At 43.8% G+C, this 15,621-nt stretch overlaps 1 protein-coding gene across 8 annotated transcripts in view; it reads left to right on the plus strand.

Moving 5' to 3' along the window:
- Nucleotides 1-15,621, plus strand: part of RIN2 (Ras and Rab interactor 2) — a 232,766-nt gene that overhangs the window by 119,654 nt on the left and 97,491 nt on the right. For 5 of the 8 annotated variants that reach the window (XM_034641492.1, XM_034641491.1, XM_034641494.1 and 2 more), the window contains one exon: nucleotides 2,492-2,584. In XM_034641492.1, coding sequence (XP_034497383.1) covers nucleotides 2,528-2,584 — 57 coding nt within the window. In that variant the 5' untranslated portion in view covers nucleotides 2,492-2,527. Of the gene's footprint in view, nucleotides 1-1,983; nucleotides 2,115-2,137; nucleotides 2,292-2,491; nucleotides 2,585-15,621 lie in introns of those variants that run through there. The other 3 variants (XM_011225472.3, XM_034641490.1, XM_034641495.1) reach the window with 2 other exon arrangements.

The raw sequence follows: 15,621 nt of genomic DNA on the forward strand, positions 1-15,621 counted from the left end.
GGGATTTTACAACCTCTCAAACTACTGCACCTTTTTTTGTTTCTCTGTCTAGCCTGTTACTGGGGTGGTTTTCCGACCAAACTGCTGGTGTAACTCCTCGGGGTAGGGAGGGGTGAGGAACCATGAATGGAAAGAAGTTATCCTTTTAAGTTAGATTAAATTTCTGCCCATATTGAGTTTAGGTGTTAGAGGTTATGGTTTGGGAAGGAAACTATATTGCTACAACAGGAAGGGCCTTAAGCCAGAACTTCTTTTGGGCCCTTTAAGAACTTTATTTTTTTTAAATGAGGATAATCAATGATGTGCTGTCCACTTGGATTTTATTCAATGGGAAGGACCCGCTATTGCTCTTGGCCACCTGCTCTTATCACCCGCTGTCATCTTCCTCCTGGAACAGCCTTTTGAAGAAGGAGGGAGGTGACCTGCATTTTCTTGGACAAATGTGATAAGTCTGTCCATCCCACACGCACAGAATCAAGACTGGCTGTTTCACCAAGGACTGCTGGAGTTTGAAGTGCATGCATGCTATTTTCAGGCAGCTAATTAAACTGGTAAACTTCTGGAATCCAAACTGCTCCCTTGCTATAGGCAAAATTCCCTGCCTGTCATGGCTCATCAGAAGGGGTTTGTCTGTGGAAATCTTCTGAACAGAACAAAGAGACTTAGGTCTGGATGAGGAATGAAGTCTTGGCTCTCTCCAGGCAGTTCCTTAACTGCCGTACGATGTCAAATCCCTCGCTGAGAAAACGTCTGCAAGGAAAATAATTTCCGGCTTGGTTTCAAGAATTTTTTTTTTTAAATGTGTGTGCTTCTGCATTGAAACAGTTAATCATTTGCTCCCCAAGGTGACGGTGTGGCTCCCATGCCCCTCTTGCTTCTGAACGGAGCACTGTGTTTTCATTCTGGAGTTGCTCCAATCTGTGGATTTTGCTAATAAGTGATGAACTTCAAAGGCCTTGGAGCTGGGGCTCCATTCAGCTGCTGAGTCCGAGAACCTTAAGCTCTGGAGTCAGCACAATTGCAAAGGAAAGCTCACCAGTCTTCTCAGGAGGTTTTGGAGCATTGGCCTTCAGCCCAACGGGATTGCAAGTGGAAAGAAACACAGGGAAGGCATCTCCAAGCCTTTAAAGTGACCGAGCCGTGGAGAAAGGACTAAAATAGGTGAAGGTTCCGGAAAGAGGGGTGGGTGTGCACTGCATTACTATCTTCCTAGATGGGATTCCACAGATTAGTGGAGCCCAGTATGAATGTGAACACTGAGGCTAATCTTGGGGCCAAAATGAGCCCCTTTCCAAAGAGCGTTACTCGCTAATGCACATGTAGTTCTCTGCTAAGTAATTACGCTTTTCCACTTGTTGAAAAGTCCCTTTGGAGCTGCTGGCTCTCTGTCCCCCAGCTAATAATGAAACAGCTTTAGCAAACTGGCAGCAGCTACTGTTGTGGCTTTGGTGTCTCCTCCCCCTCCCCCGCAGTTGAACCCTTTTTAATATTCCTTAATGTGGTGTGACATGTTTTCACTTTATTGTCCTTATACCGAGCATGTTGGTCATGGTCAGGACGAGCTTTATCTTGGGCAGGTTATGGTGAGTGGGAGAACAGTTTTGTATTTGCTCCTGGTCCTACCTCCTTGGGTAAGGAAGGTTTGGGGATGCGCCCCCAAGTCTTCGATGCCTGCTAGCTGGGATGAGGCTGGCTGCTTGGGTGTGTATGTATTTTACTTAGAAGTGGCCACTGCAGGCTTTGTAGCCGAGAGGGAGGCTTATCGGGTTTTAATGCTCAAGTGAGGGAAATTCCAAGCTGAAATGGCCACAGTTATGATTCAGAATCATATCATGCCTTTAAATTTTTCTCTACATTCCAAAGTGCCCCGCCCCCCTCCCCTTGGGTTATCATGGAGCTGTTTCCGGGCTGTTTCTTATATAAACTAATCTCTGTAAACAGCGACACAGGATTTCATCCCCATCTTTGATTTCTAAGGAGAAAATGAAGGGATTTATTGCCAGTGCCCTTGTGTTGACCTTGCCTGGGGGAGAGGGCTAGCAGAGCTGATGATGACCTCATCCCATTCCAGCAGGATTTCCTGGGACATGCAGGGCCTCATTCTTCTGCTGTCGGTCTGTGTTCAGCCACATAAAGTCCATAAGCTTCAGAGCAGATTACGGTGACATCTAATATTGATCCCTTTAGGACTCGAGCGTGAGGTCAAGCAAACACACAAAGCAATCATTATACTTTCCGCAGTGCCAGAGTCCTTCTGCGTCAGCTGGAGGAGCCAGCGGTGGGGCAGTGAGGTGGGGCACAGACTAGGAACTGTGCTGTCTGGGGCAGGAAATCAGCCTGAAAGGGGATGGAAGGGCTTTGGTGGGAAATAAATGGCACTGTGTTGTTGACGGAAAAAGATCTTGGCAGGACCGTTGTTGTGAGTGTTCTGTGGCTTAGAAAGGAATTTCCTACAGGCTGGACTAACCATTAAAAATGTCTCTACCTTCAGGAGTCCCGGGCGTGCAGTAGAGTGTCGCCGGGGGAGATGTCAGCTTGGACCATGGGCGCCCGCGGTCTGGACAAGCGAGGAAGTTTCTTTAAGGTAAAAGGAAGCCTCGATTAGGATTGCTAATGGGCAGGCTCACTCACTTTGCCTGGCTGCGTGGGGAGCTGTGGAGGGAAGGCTGCTCTGAGCCAGCTCTGGCAGGGGGGCCAGCTCGCCTGAACCCAGCTGCGAACTGTTACCGGGTTTACAGTAGGTTGGAGTTTTGGTGACTTAGTGCTTCCAAGGCAGGCTCAGGACCCAGGAGCTGTGAGATGCCACCCTGTGTAAAACAGTGGAGGCAATCTTTGTCAACTGCTCAGCTGTTCCTTTTGCAGCTGGATGGTTTTGTGATAGAAGCTGGAATTTGCATTCCAGTGAATCGATGCTGTAGGCAAGTGTGTTTCACACTTTGCTTGATTGTATGAGTCACTTAAGTCCTCATTAAAAAACAGCAACAAAGAACAGATTCCTCGGTCTCACCTTAGACTGATTGAATGTTACTTGCTGGTGTATTTATCAAATACCTAGAGGCCTCTTGTGATCAGGCAAGAGAGAACCAAAGCAGCATGATTAAAACCGTACCACTTTCCTATTTGGATATTGATGTTAATGGATGAAAGTTATCTTGCAAGCTTAATGAGTGAGACAAGAGTCTAAATGGGTGTTTGATCTACTCTGTGTGTGTATGTTGTAAATTAAGACTTGGCGGTCATTTCAAGTTTGCATTTGGGAATTCATTTCCTCTTTATGGCTTTTACTTTGTATCCTTTCACTCACCCTCAAAATAATGCCTCCTCACTGTAGAAAATTTGGAAAACACAGAATCATGTAAACGAGTAGAAAAATGGAGGTAAAATGTACATTTGAAATCTGTCATAGGCAGGTGTTCAAACACCACATCTTTTTTCTCAAAGGAAGAGTGATAATAGGGGCCTCTTAATTACCGAGGAAAACTGACAATGTTTACTAATTATCCCATCCTGATGGGTTATAAGTATGTATTAACTTACATTTATATGCTTCCCACTTGCAAAAGATAAAGCCTGATTTATTGTATCAGTTTTGGATTCCAAAAAAATCCATCTGAAGAGCCTGGTGATACAGCAAAGCTAAATTCAATAGGCTGACCACGGTAAGGACAGACATCACCTGGACACAGTTCCACTGGTGTGCAGGTGGGAGGGCAGGAGTCATCTTTAATAGGTTTACAGGTCTGGGTGCTTGCCTTTTGAGCTGCATTTTTCAAGGCAGAGAATTGATCGGGTTTCAGCAGAGTATGTGACATCATTGTTCAGGGTTCCTGGATTCAGCAAGACAATGGTCTTGAATAGAATCTTGGCGAGTTAACTGTTGTTTGATAAGCAAGCTTTTCCCAGGTGAGCAAACTTTGCCAGGACAAATTGTTTTGTAGGAATTTCCTGCTGCAAACAGTAAAGTGATTTATTGGTTTAAAGCCTCAACATCCTGGGCAAGAATATCCTGGAAGAAATAGTTGTGTTGACACAGATGGTCTCCATTCTCCGTCCTCATAGTTCTGTGCTGTGGACTTAGTAGTCTCCGTTCTTTATCCATTTACCCAAGTTTGAATCAAACCCGTACAGCATCCACCCACGAGAGCCAGACGAGGGGCTCTTCAAGTCCCCTGTAGACCAGGCACTAAACCCTCCAGGCTGCTGACTCATCCAGTTCCTCCATCCTGTCTTAGGCAGAGATACTTATTTCATCCTGGTAGAAGGGACGAACCCACCCCGCTCCTTAACCCAAGGCACTGCCTACATCATCCTAACTACTGGCTTGTCTATAACTACCACCTTACACTCAGGAAGCGCGGTGGGCTTGAATCTGACATAGTAGTTGGATTTTGTAGCCAAAACAAAAAGAGAAAATCAAGTATGGTCAAAATTGCCTTTGAAATTCCCGAGAGAGGGTCCATATTGGACTCACTCAATACTACCTGTTAAGTCCGTGGTAGTCAGTGTGTCCTGCAGTTCTGGGGAAAATCTTTTTTTTTTAATGTTTTTTTCAGTTAGACAGCAGGTAAAGCAGTTAGTTTGTATTTCTGGTCTGTGTCCTATGGAAGAATCAGTCAGGCAAGAGGTGAGAGGCCTGCCTGACCCTGTTGAGGACAAGTCCTCCTTCATCTTCCCTGAGTCAGATGCTCTTGAGGAAATTGTTGGCCAGGTGGTTTGTACTATTTAACTTGGTGTTCTTTCTTTCTTCCTTTTTTTTTTCACCAGAGCTTAAATAGTTTAAGTTACATACTTCAAGTAAATGATATAGTTACTTTATGCTTCTTTCTTTTCTCTTCTTTATAGACATTGTTATTCTTTACTATGGCTATTCCATAATTAATGATGGAATACTATTATTATTAGTTATAATAATAGTAAATCAATATTATTGATGATTTCATAATTCAGGCATGTAGTTAGCTGTAAAGAAGCAGTCAGCTGTCCTTTGAACATTTAATGCTGACTCTTTGGAGGTTCGTCTTAAAAATGCTAAGATCGAGTGTGGTTTGCTGGGATGTTTTGTCATTTAGCACCTTCTGGGACACATTGGCTTCTTCGTGCTTTATTGCAATTCACATTTATCAAGCACCGGTGATCATCCAGGCTCTGTACTAGTCACTAGGGAGAGAAAAACCAGAAGCTATCCCTGACTCCATGGAGCTTTCAGTTTGGTGGCAAATAAATGTATTGATCAAATGATCACAATGCTAAACACATAATAATATCAAAAGAGAAAACAGTGGTTCATGTGAGAAGTAAAAGGGGCTCTGATAATGTATAACTCTGAGAATATTCCAGAGAAATCTTCCCTCAGGAAGTGTCCTTTGATTTGAGAGTTGAGGTTGACTCCATATTATCTAGGAAGGTGGGGTAAGGCACCCTTGTGTCTTACAACTTATCTGAGTCATTTCCGTGAGCCTGGACAGATAGGAAACCACAAATCAAAGCTCGCCACTGGTGGTTAGTGATTCTGGTTTAAAAACACAAGTTGGATAGGGGAAGATAATGATGAAAAAGAGGTTTGGTGATTGTCTTTCAGTTGTCTACACTTCACACAAAATCACATGAGCCCTAATAACCAAGAAATGGACAATATGCATGTGGAATTCCACTGTCACCCAAGAATGTAACCAAGTATTCTCACGCTTCTTAAAATTCTCCTGTCCGGTTAGAGGGCATTACTAGTGTGTGTGAAGAACAGCATGGCAGGAGATGAGAGAGTCATTCCAAAATTTAGATCTACCCCACCTCTCTACATAATATGGAATCAACCTCAGCTTGCAAATCAAAGGCCACTTTCTCAGGAAAGATTTCTCTGGAATGCCACGTTGGGTTACATATTCTCAGAGTCCCATTTACTTCTCACATGGAGCCTTGTTTTTGCTTATGATTCATTATATGTTTAGTATTGGGATTATTCGACTGGCCACCACAGATGGTCTGAGCATTCTGGGATGGTTGACAATGCCCCGTGGTTATTGTTCGTGTGGAATCACATCCCAGAAGTCTGGCCACAAAAGTCCTATGCTGGACAAACACATTTTCCACAATCCTTCCTAGTGCCATTGTGAATTTTCCTCACTCATTGGTGAGAAATTCATCTTCCTGCTCTATAAGGTGTCTGTGAAAACCTATAGGGGGAGGTGGGTGATGCCCTGGACAAGGCAGCCAAAGGTATCTACACCTCACTATAGAAGTTGACGCCTGTTGCTATAGGAATTCCAGAGTGTGTGGCATGAAAGAGGAAGTCATCATCTAGGCTGGCAAAGCTGTAGATGGTCCTGTGCTAGCAGAGACACTCATAATCAGATTTGATCCCTCCTTTTCCTGAATTCCACAGCTTCCCCTGAGCCAACCCCCCCCCAGCCCATCCGGGTGCCTAGTGCTGGCAGATTCGTCTCAAGTCACCCAAATTCTCACTCTCCTCCCTCTCCTACATCCACCTCCCCACTTCCCTTCTCATTCTTTCATTCTGGGGCACTACGGAGGATGCTCATAACCTGTCTGCAGCCCCACCGAGTGTGTTTGGTTTTTTCCAAACCATTCCATTCATCCACATTGCCTGCTTGGAGACACTGGCCCCCACTGGGCCAGACCAGGTCTGCACTCTTCACCTTGACATTCATGATCTTCCAGTTATGCTTCCCCCGTTCTACCTCCACTGGTCCTGCTACTGTGCCATCCTGGGTCCGCTCCTGTTGTCCAAACCTGCCGAGGCCCAGACTCCAGGCTTTGTCCATCCCTCCTCATCCTCTTTCCTTCTACTCCTCTGCCACACTCCCAACTGCCCTTCTGGGCTAATGTAGACGCACTCTATCCACTGACGAAGGAACTCAGATGGTCTGAACTGGCATCTACCTTTATTTTTGTCTGAAGATAAAATTGTGGTAGAAGGCCTAGCGGTGGCCCCAGAGTAGGACCAGGAAGTAAACTTCCATTCAACTTGACCTCTGCCCTGAGAGATTTGCTCTGTCCTTTTGTCACTATTTCCCTGACCCCGATGGGGAGCCTCTACAGGAGAGACCAATTCCGGAAGAGGACCAGTGTGTATTGCCCACTCGACAGTCTGATTTCTTCCAGAAATGCCTGGGCAAGCCTGCCCTGAGTCAACTTCAAGTTAGTAGAGTTCTCTGTTTCTCAGTGCCTGCTTCCCAGCCTCTCTTTGCCTCTGGGACAGGGGAACAGTTGGTCTTAATTGACCAGGAAGAAAATGTGTTTTGACAACAGGGATCCTGCCATCCTGTGCCTCCCCACTGCTCATTCTGTAGGGAGATTCCCTGAGCCTGGGCTTGCAAACCAGCTCGGGGGTGTGAGGGCCCACCTCAGCAGCGGGGGCGAAGTCTGAGAAATCCTCTTTTGGTCATTTGGAAGGGTTTGGATAACAGGTGCATCATGTGTGTCTTTCCGATGGTCCAGAGAAGCCATAGAACTGAGCTGTCTGGCACCATAAAGAATAGAGTGTGACTAGCTTTGAAGAGACCTAATTGCTAAACTCTGACTCTATGAAACAGATAAACCAGGGGTGATGATTCCCCTCACCCCAACTCCCTTCCCTTCACTATCAGTCCCTCCTCAGAATTGGAAAAGTTACTCTTTTTTCAAAAATTCTGGCTGCAGGAAGATTTTCAATCATCCAGAACTGGCACAGCCTCACACCTTGGGTGTCAGTGATTGCCAGCATTCAAGTCTCCAGACTACTGTTGGTGTGAGAGTCATTTCTTTGCATGCACAGCCCAGGACCGCAATTCACTGTTGTGTGACAGGGGACAGAGATAGCAGGAACTTGCAGAAGAATGAATGGAACCCAAATCACATTTTAGTCAGTAATTTCATGGAACAAATCCTCACATGGATCTGTGGACACTCAAAAGCCAAAGGTATGAGTGCCACGCCCTTGATCTCTTGACTGCGCCCTGGGCAGTGAATAGACATCACCTCACACGCCAGGCATCCAGGGAGGTACCGTGCAACAGTCTGCAATCAGGAAAGGACTAAGTGCTGCGGTGAAAACAAAATAGAGATTAGAGATTTGGTCAGAGCAGATGACGTATTGATAATTATTCATAATAATATTGCAAAGCAGAGCTGACGTCGGTATTTGGTGTATCTTTTGTTTTCCACAAATAAATTCTCCCTGGACACTTACACTTGGAGAGGGCTTAGAGCAGGGCTGTCCCATAGAAATACAAAGCCAGCTACAGGGGTCGTTCTAAATGTTCTAGTAGCCACATTAAAAAGAAAAAGAAAGTGAAATTGATTTTAATAATATATTTTATTTAAAGTAGCATATCTAAAATATTATCATATAAGCATGTAATCAATATAAAAGTATTACTCAGATATTTTACATTCTCTCTTTTCTTTTTTTTTTTTTTTTTGGTACCATGCCTTTGAAACCGAGTATATATTTTACACTGAGCACATCTCGATTCAGACTAGCCACATTTCAAGTGCTCAGTCACCACATATGGCTGGTGGTTGCCATATTGGACGTGGAGAGTTACATTTTATCTTGTCTAAAGTGCTTCCTGGTACAGATGGGTAAACTGAGGCCCAGGGAGGTTGAAGTGTGGCGGGTTAGTCTATACGAGGGATGGGAATTGGACCTGGCCTGACTTTCTCTTGGGGCACTCCACCCTCTGGAGCCCCCCTGAGGGGTCCACTGTTATCCCTTTCACCATGTTCCAGTGAGATTTCCCAAGAAACTCCTTCTGGAGAGGTCATGGGGACAGTGACCTCTCTCTCTGGAAGAGCGGTTGGCTTTTTTTGGATTCACATGTGTGTCTCACCCTCTGCTCCAGATTCCTCCAGGACACACATCCATCCCTCAGGGTGTGACTTTCTAGGAATGTCACGAACTAACAGTTCCCATTTGTGTTTTCAAAAAGCAATGGATTTCTTGGTTTTATGGGGTAGTTTTTCCAGCACATTTTGGCCATTCATTTCTGATATTACATATTGCCTTTGGGCTGCAATGCATTCTCATCTGCTTCAAGGAACTTTGTTTGTTTAAATTAGGAGTAAAATAGATTTCACTGGTTCTCCTCAACCATATATTTTTCCAGGCTTACTTGTAACTCTGAGTTTTCATTATTAGGAGGATACTGAAGAGAGAGATGTAGTGTTGAAGGACTATTATGTCAGTGTATAATTTTCAAAACATTAAAACAGGACTCTCATACAATATAGGATGAACATCTGTCAACGCTTTACTCACCCCATGCATGAAACCAGGAAACCAGCATCAAGCTGGTTCAAAGAACACTTAGACACATGATATATCTGTAGTTGACTTTAAAAGTCCTTCTGTAATAAGTTTACTTAGGTAAAATCAAAAGTGGTTGAAGTTCTGCAAGCAATAAAACTCTAACCATTGGTATAATCTCTCTCTCTTTTTTCCCCTGAACAGAAATTCCCAGGCTGACACATAGCCACCCAGCGCCAGAGCCCCTCATTAGTTACACGTAGCAAATTCAAACACAGATACACCCCCCCTAGATAACTAAATAATCTTTAGGTCACTTTGTCAAATAATACCCAAGCGCAATGCTCAAAAACAAAAGGGCTCTTCCACCTGGAAATTTTAAAACTCCCTAATAAAAACTCTTGGGTGGAAGGGGAAATACAAAATGGAACTACAGGATTTCTAAAAAAATAATCGGAACACTACCTGTCAGAATCAATGGCATACACTTAAAGCAGAGGACAGAGGAAAATTCATAGCATTAAACACTTGATCAAAAAAGATAGGTCTCACCCACTTTTTGGACTTATTTTCAAGTTTTAAATAGTGTTTCTTATTCAACACTGAAAGGCTTATCCCCTACCTCTTCTACAACCCTTCCCTTTCCTTGTCCCCAGCTTTCTCCAACCAGGAATTGTGCCGTAAAGAACGAATTTCTTCAGTGAGGTTGTAGAACTATGGGAAAGCTTGTTCTGAGTTGATTGACTTAAATAGCTTAGAGGAGAAACTTCCTGTTCCCTGTGGAATCATGGATATATTAATAGCATTGATTTCTAGGCTCTTTTTCATAATGTAAAAGCCTCGCAATGCTATTTTGGATATTGCTCTGACACCTAAAGTCAAATCATAGAGACTGACAAAATCCTTGCACGTGGGCCTGTCACCAGTAAGTTCACCAGAAAGGTGAAACGTATGGAGTCTAATTTCCCAGGATAATAGTCTTTCCAACGTCTTTACGTGGTAAGCAGAAAACCACTTTCACAACAACACTGGAAGCTGTATTATCTATCACTATGCAACTAATTGCCCCAAACCTTAGTGACTTAAAACAACAAATATCTATACCTCACTGTTTCTGCAGGTCAGAAATCTAGGTTTAACTGAGTGCCTCTGGTGGTAGGTCACTAGGAGATTGCAGTCAAGTTGTTGGCTGGGCTGCATTCTCATCAGACTGTTTGAATGGTGGGGAGCCTACTTTAAACTCCCTTGGCAGGTCTCCGTCCCTTTCCGCAGGGCTGGCCTCAGGACAAGGCCACTAGCTTCTCCCAAGGCCAGCAATACGAGAAAATAAGAGAGATGAAAGCTAGAGTCTGTTTACCACCTAATCTTGAGAACGATACACCATCACTTCTGCCACGTTCTGTTCATTGGAAGCCAGTCAGGTAGTCCAGCCTTCCCTCAAGGAGATGTCACTCAAAGGTGTGAATACCAAAATGCAGGGTTCACTGGCCATCTTAGAGACAAAAATGCAGAAAGACTGTTCAGTCACAAAGTAAAAAACCTATAGGGCCAGAAAGAATGACAGGAATGGTGTGAATGGGTGGGTCTGTCTGGTGTTGGGCAGGTAGTTTTGGTGGGAACACAACCAGCTAGAAAGCACCAGACTGTGCCGGGAGGGGGATGCTGCTGACTCAGTTCCCACCAGATGCTGACACACAAGAGTGAATGTGGGTCCTCCGATATTTTTCAAGAGAGGCCAGAAATCCAGATTTTTACATAAGAGAACCTCAATTTAAGAAGTATAGTGAAGATGGAAGAGAATACCTGGAAGGGCGGCTTTGGCCTGGGGGCTGTCAGTTTAAACTCCTACTTAGTTAGCTGGGAGAGGGATCAGCCAGGTGGAAAATTCAGTCTCCTAACACTGCTGACCCTCTGGGAGGCTCTGGGGGTGTGCAAGGGAGACAGATGCCACAGCTGCTGTTTCTCTTGGGGGCCTCACATGCAGCCGTGACAGAGCCTTTGAATTCTAGCTGAGCTCTGAGAGGCAGAATCATCCATAGACGGACTGAGGGATATGTAGGGAAAGGAGCAGCATGTTTCTCCAGGCCTTAAGACAGTACCTTGGGTCGGCCCACGGTCACCAAGTATGTAGGGACCTTAAGTCGTCAGAGACTCCTCCTCCCACTTTTAGGAGCAGCTTCACAGGTTTAGCTGATGGGGTACTAAGAGCCCACTGTCCCAGATGTTATAGGTATCAAGAGAGGAACTAAACTGGGATACAGAGTCTTCTTTCTCCTTTGTCTTATCTTCTAAAAAGGAGACTGGCTTGCCAAAAATATCCCTCCCACCTTCCTGTAATTCCAACTGGAGACTCATTTTCAGTTAATAAGTAGCACTTTACTGGAAGAATGTCAGATGATTCATTAGTCATTCACAACCTACTATAAACTAGGACTTTATACTAGCTGCAGTCAGCCTAGAAAAGAAATTTGAGTTCATGTGTACTGAGGAGAAGGGGATAGAATAAGGCAAATTGGGATTTCTGGGGGGAAGGTGGACCTCAGGGACCCACTGCAGGTGTGGGTCAGTCAGCATGGGCACCAGTCACCCAGAGTGGAGAGGGTGTCAGGATGTAGTAGGTGAAGATACAGATAATCATATCTTCTGGATGGTCTCCCAACACCATTGCCCTGAACCTGGAGGCTGAGTGGTTTCACGTGGACCCTTTATTTAGGACGTATCTTTTACCACCAAAAACAAACTCTTTCTGTATGCACAACACTCTGACACCAAATGTGTGGGCTTTTCCCACCCCAACCCATTCTCCAATTCTCAGTGGACACCACCTGGGTATTCAAGTCTGACACTAAGTACCCCGGGTTAGCACAGAACTCATAGGTTAAGGGCTCATCCCCACAGGATTGCCTCCACTTCAGACACCAGTCACGAGCAGTGGATTTCCAGATTATCCAAACTTCTGTCCAACTTGGCCAGAAATCAGTGGTTCCCACAACCCCTCTTCAGGTTCAGAAATTCACTAGATTGGCTCACAGAACTCAGGGAAACACTTTATTTACTGTTATCTATGTATTATAAAGGATACAGCTGAACAACTAGATGAGATACATAGGGCAAGATCTGGAAGGGTCCTGAGCACAGGAGCTTATGACCCTGTGGAGTTTGGGATGCACCACTCTCAGCTTCACCAGTCAGAAGCTCTCCAAACCCCTGCATTTAGAGTTTTGATGGAGAGTCATTATGTAGGCATGGTTGATTAAATCATTGGCCATTAGTGATTAGCTCAATCCCCAGTCCCACTTTTTCTTCCCCAGGGGTGGGGTAAGGGGTAAGGGGGTAAGGGGTGGGGCCGAAAATTCCAATACTCTAATCATAGGGTTGGGTCACCTGGCCCCCCACCTTGAAGCTATCCAGGGGGGCTACCTGCCACCAATCATCTCATTAACAAAAACTCAGGTAGGATTCAAAGGCCCTTGCAAGTGAATAACGAAAGACACTCCTAAGGCTTCTTTGGCTTAGGAAATTCCAAGCGTTTTCAGGCTCTGTGTCTGGAGGCCCAAGGGGAATGAAACCATCACAGACAAAGACAAACCCTATAGGCACAAATCATTCCCCTTAAGGTGGCACTGTTAATGGACAGATAGGAGTGTTTGATGACAAATCCAGCAGTGTGAAAGGCAGAGTTGAACCCCCTTAACAATGTTAAGACTGGGAGATTCAGATGCTGACATTATCTTTTCAGGTCAGTGTCAGAGTAAAGGAAAGAAAGTGAAGAAGAAGGGGGTTTATGTTTAGTTAAAATATGAAGGCTTGATCTTGGGAGGACACAGTCTACCTCCATGTCAGCTGCTTCTCTTCCTTGTCAATTTGATTTGGAGGTTTGCATCATCTGTGCAGGACCAGAGGTCAGTTGGAGCCTTCTTTAGCTATGAGATGCCTATCCAAGTCCCTGAAATTTGGCTGCTGAGTTGTGAGGAGGACCTGGTTTAGTTCCTTGTAAGGAGATTCAAGGGCAGTCTGTTTTTACTGATTCTAAATCAGAAGGGTGGGAGAAAGTTGGAAACATTAGTTTGGAGAGTTGTAACCAGATTTTCAAGGAAAATAGAAGAATTCAGCGTAGGTCCATAGCAGAACCTCCAAGAAAATTAACAAAATATGAATCGAATATAAACAATGATGTAAACATAATTTCTTTTCTCCCCAATTACCCTCATTTTTTGGTAGTAAAACTAACTTGTTGTATTCAGCTTTGCCTGATTATTCCTTTAAGTGTAGCAAGATCAGTGATTGAGAAAGTTTTTTTAAAGACTGCTTTGCTGGGGTGCCTGGGTGGCGCATTCGTTGGGTGTCTGCCTTCGGCTCAGGGCGTGATCCCGGAGTTCTGGGATTGAGCCCCACATAGGGCTTCTCCGCTGGGAGCCTGCTTCTTCCTCTCCCACTCCCCCTGCTTGTGTTCCCTCTCTCGCTGGCTGTCTCTCTCTGTCAAATAAATAAATAAAATCTTTAAAAAAAAATAAAGACTGCTTTGCTGGAATCTTGTAAACAAGTTAGCAGGTGGACTTTTACATCTGTCTCAAATGTGACAAGCCAGTCAAAGCCTTGGTAATATATATACAGCCAGTATTTCCAGCTGTGTCCTGTTCCAAGGAGAGCATACTTATTGAATTTATGTAAATAACTAATTATTTTGTCATGAAAAGAATACTCAAGAGTTTTTGAATTCTGGAGGCATCAGGTAGGAGAAAATACAAATGTTTCATCTTTGGTCAAAAAGGTATATCTTAACAAATTGTTAATAGCTTCAGAGAAAAGAGGAAGGGATTTCCTAAAATCTGGAAAAGCAAAACAATAGAAAACCAATGATGTTTTAAACAAGGAGTCATAAAAAATTATAATCCCCTCCCTCAGTTTATTTCTTGTTCTGCTTGAATTCAATATTTCCACCAGGTCTGGAAATTCTTACCCAGTTTAATTGTATGATATGAAAGTTATCAGAAACCTGTATTCTAGAGTACTTGTCAGATTCCTTTCCACAAACGTCTCTGAAGATGAAACACAGTTGCAAGAAGTTTTGTAAAAGCCTCTGAGTACAGCAATAATTGTAAATGACAATGGATTTCAATATGCCCATTTTTACAGATCTAATGAGAATTCATTATAATGGAATTGACAAGGAAATTTGATTATTTCTATGACATTCCACATCTTGAAATAATAACTAAAATAATGAGTGATAGCATACAAGGACTTATCAGATTTTTGGAACAATTATATTAATAACATTTACCCATGCAATGTGATCTAAGAAGGTTTATCATCACTTATTTGACATTCTTCTCATGTAATTTAACACATCAAATAAACCTAATTTGTTTAACATCCCTTTCTGTAAGGAGAGAGAACAAATCCTTTGAAATATTCCAGTGACCCTCTGCAAAACTTCAAAGTTAGTTCAAGGTCAAAAAGACTTCACTTTGAATTTAATTTTTGGAGAAGTTTGTCAAAAATGTTAAAAGGCTTGGACACTTGGCCAAATAAGTTCATAGGTCACTGTGAAACAATGCTTAGTTATCCATTTAACCTTAGTGAGAATTAAAAACTTCACAAGCAAATATAGAAAGTTAAATAGTCATAAAAAGCCTTAGCTTTTTTTAGGGGTGCTGGGGTGGTTCAGTTGGTTGAGGGACTGACTCTTGATTTCAGCCTAGGTAATGATCTTAGGGTCTGGAAATTGAGCCCCAGTCAGGCTCCTGCTCAGCAGGGAGTCTGTTTTCCCTCTCCCTCTGCCCTGTCTCACCCACCCCCAGTGCACGTTCTTTTTCTCTCTCTGAAATAAATAAATAATCTTAGAAAAAAAAAGTTTACAAAAAAAGCATTGGGCACTTGGGTGGCTGAGTTGGTTAAGTATCTGCCGTCTGCTTGGGTCACAATCTTGGGGTCCTGGGATTGAGTCCCTCAGCCATTCCCTGCTCAGCGGGGAGCCTGATTCTCCCTCTGCTCCTCTCCCTCTGATACCCTCCCTGCTCTTGCTCTCTCTGTCTCTTTAATAAATAAATACAATCTTCAAAAAAAAAGCCTTAGCTTTTTTTAATATTGAAAAGACTCATTTTTTTCTAAGTAATTAAAGACCTGATAAAGACAAAACAGAATCTTTGTTTTTCTAACAGATTATTTTAAAGGTAAAGAAAACCTTTGTTTACAATTCCTTATTAAAAGCAGGACAGGGGCACTTGGGTTAAGCATCTGTCTTCAGCTCAGGTCATGATCTTAGGGTCCTGGAATTGAACCCTGCACTTCATCAGGCTTCCTGCTCAGCAGGGAGTCTTCTTCTCCCTCTCCCTCTGTCCCCCCCACACCCCCCCCCCCCCCCCGCCCACTCT

Source organism: Ailuropoda melanoleuca, chromosome 13 (assembly GCF_002007445.2).
Source record: "Ailuropoda melanoleuca isolate Jingjing chromosome 13, ASM200744v2, whole genome shotgun sequence".
NCBI classification, from domain to species: domain Eukaryota; kingdom Metazoa; phylum Chordata; class Mammalia; order Carnivora; family Ursidae; genus Ailuropoda; species Ailuropoda melanoleuca.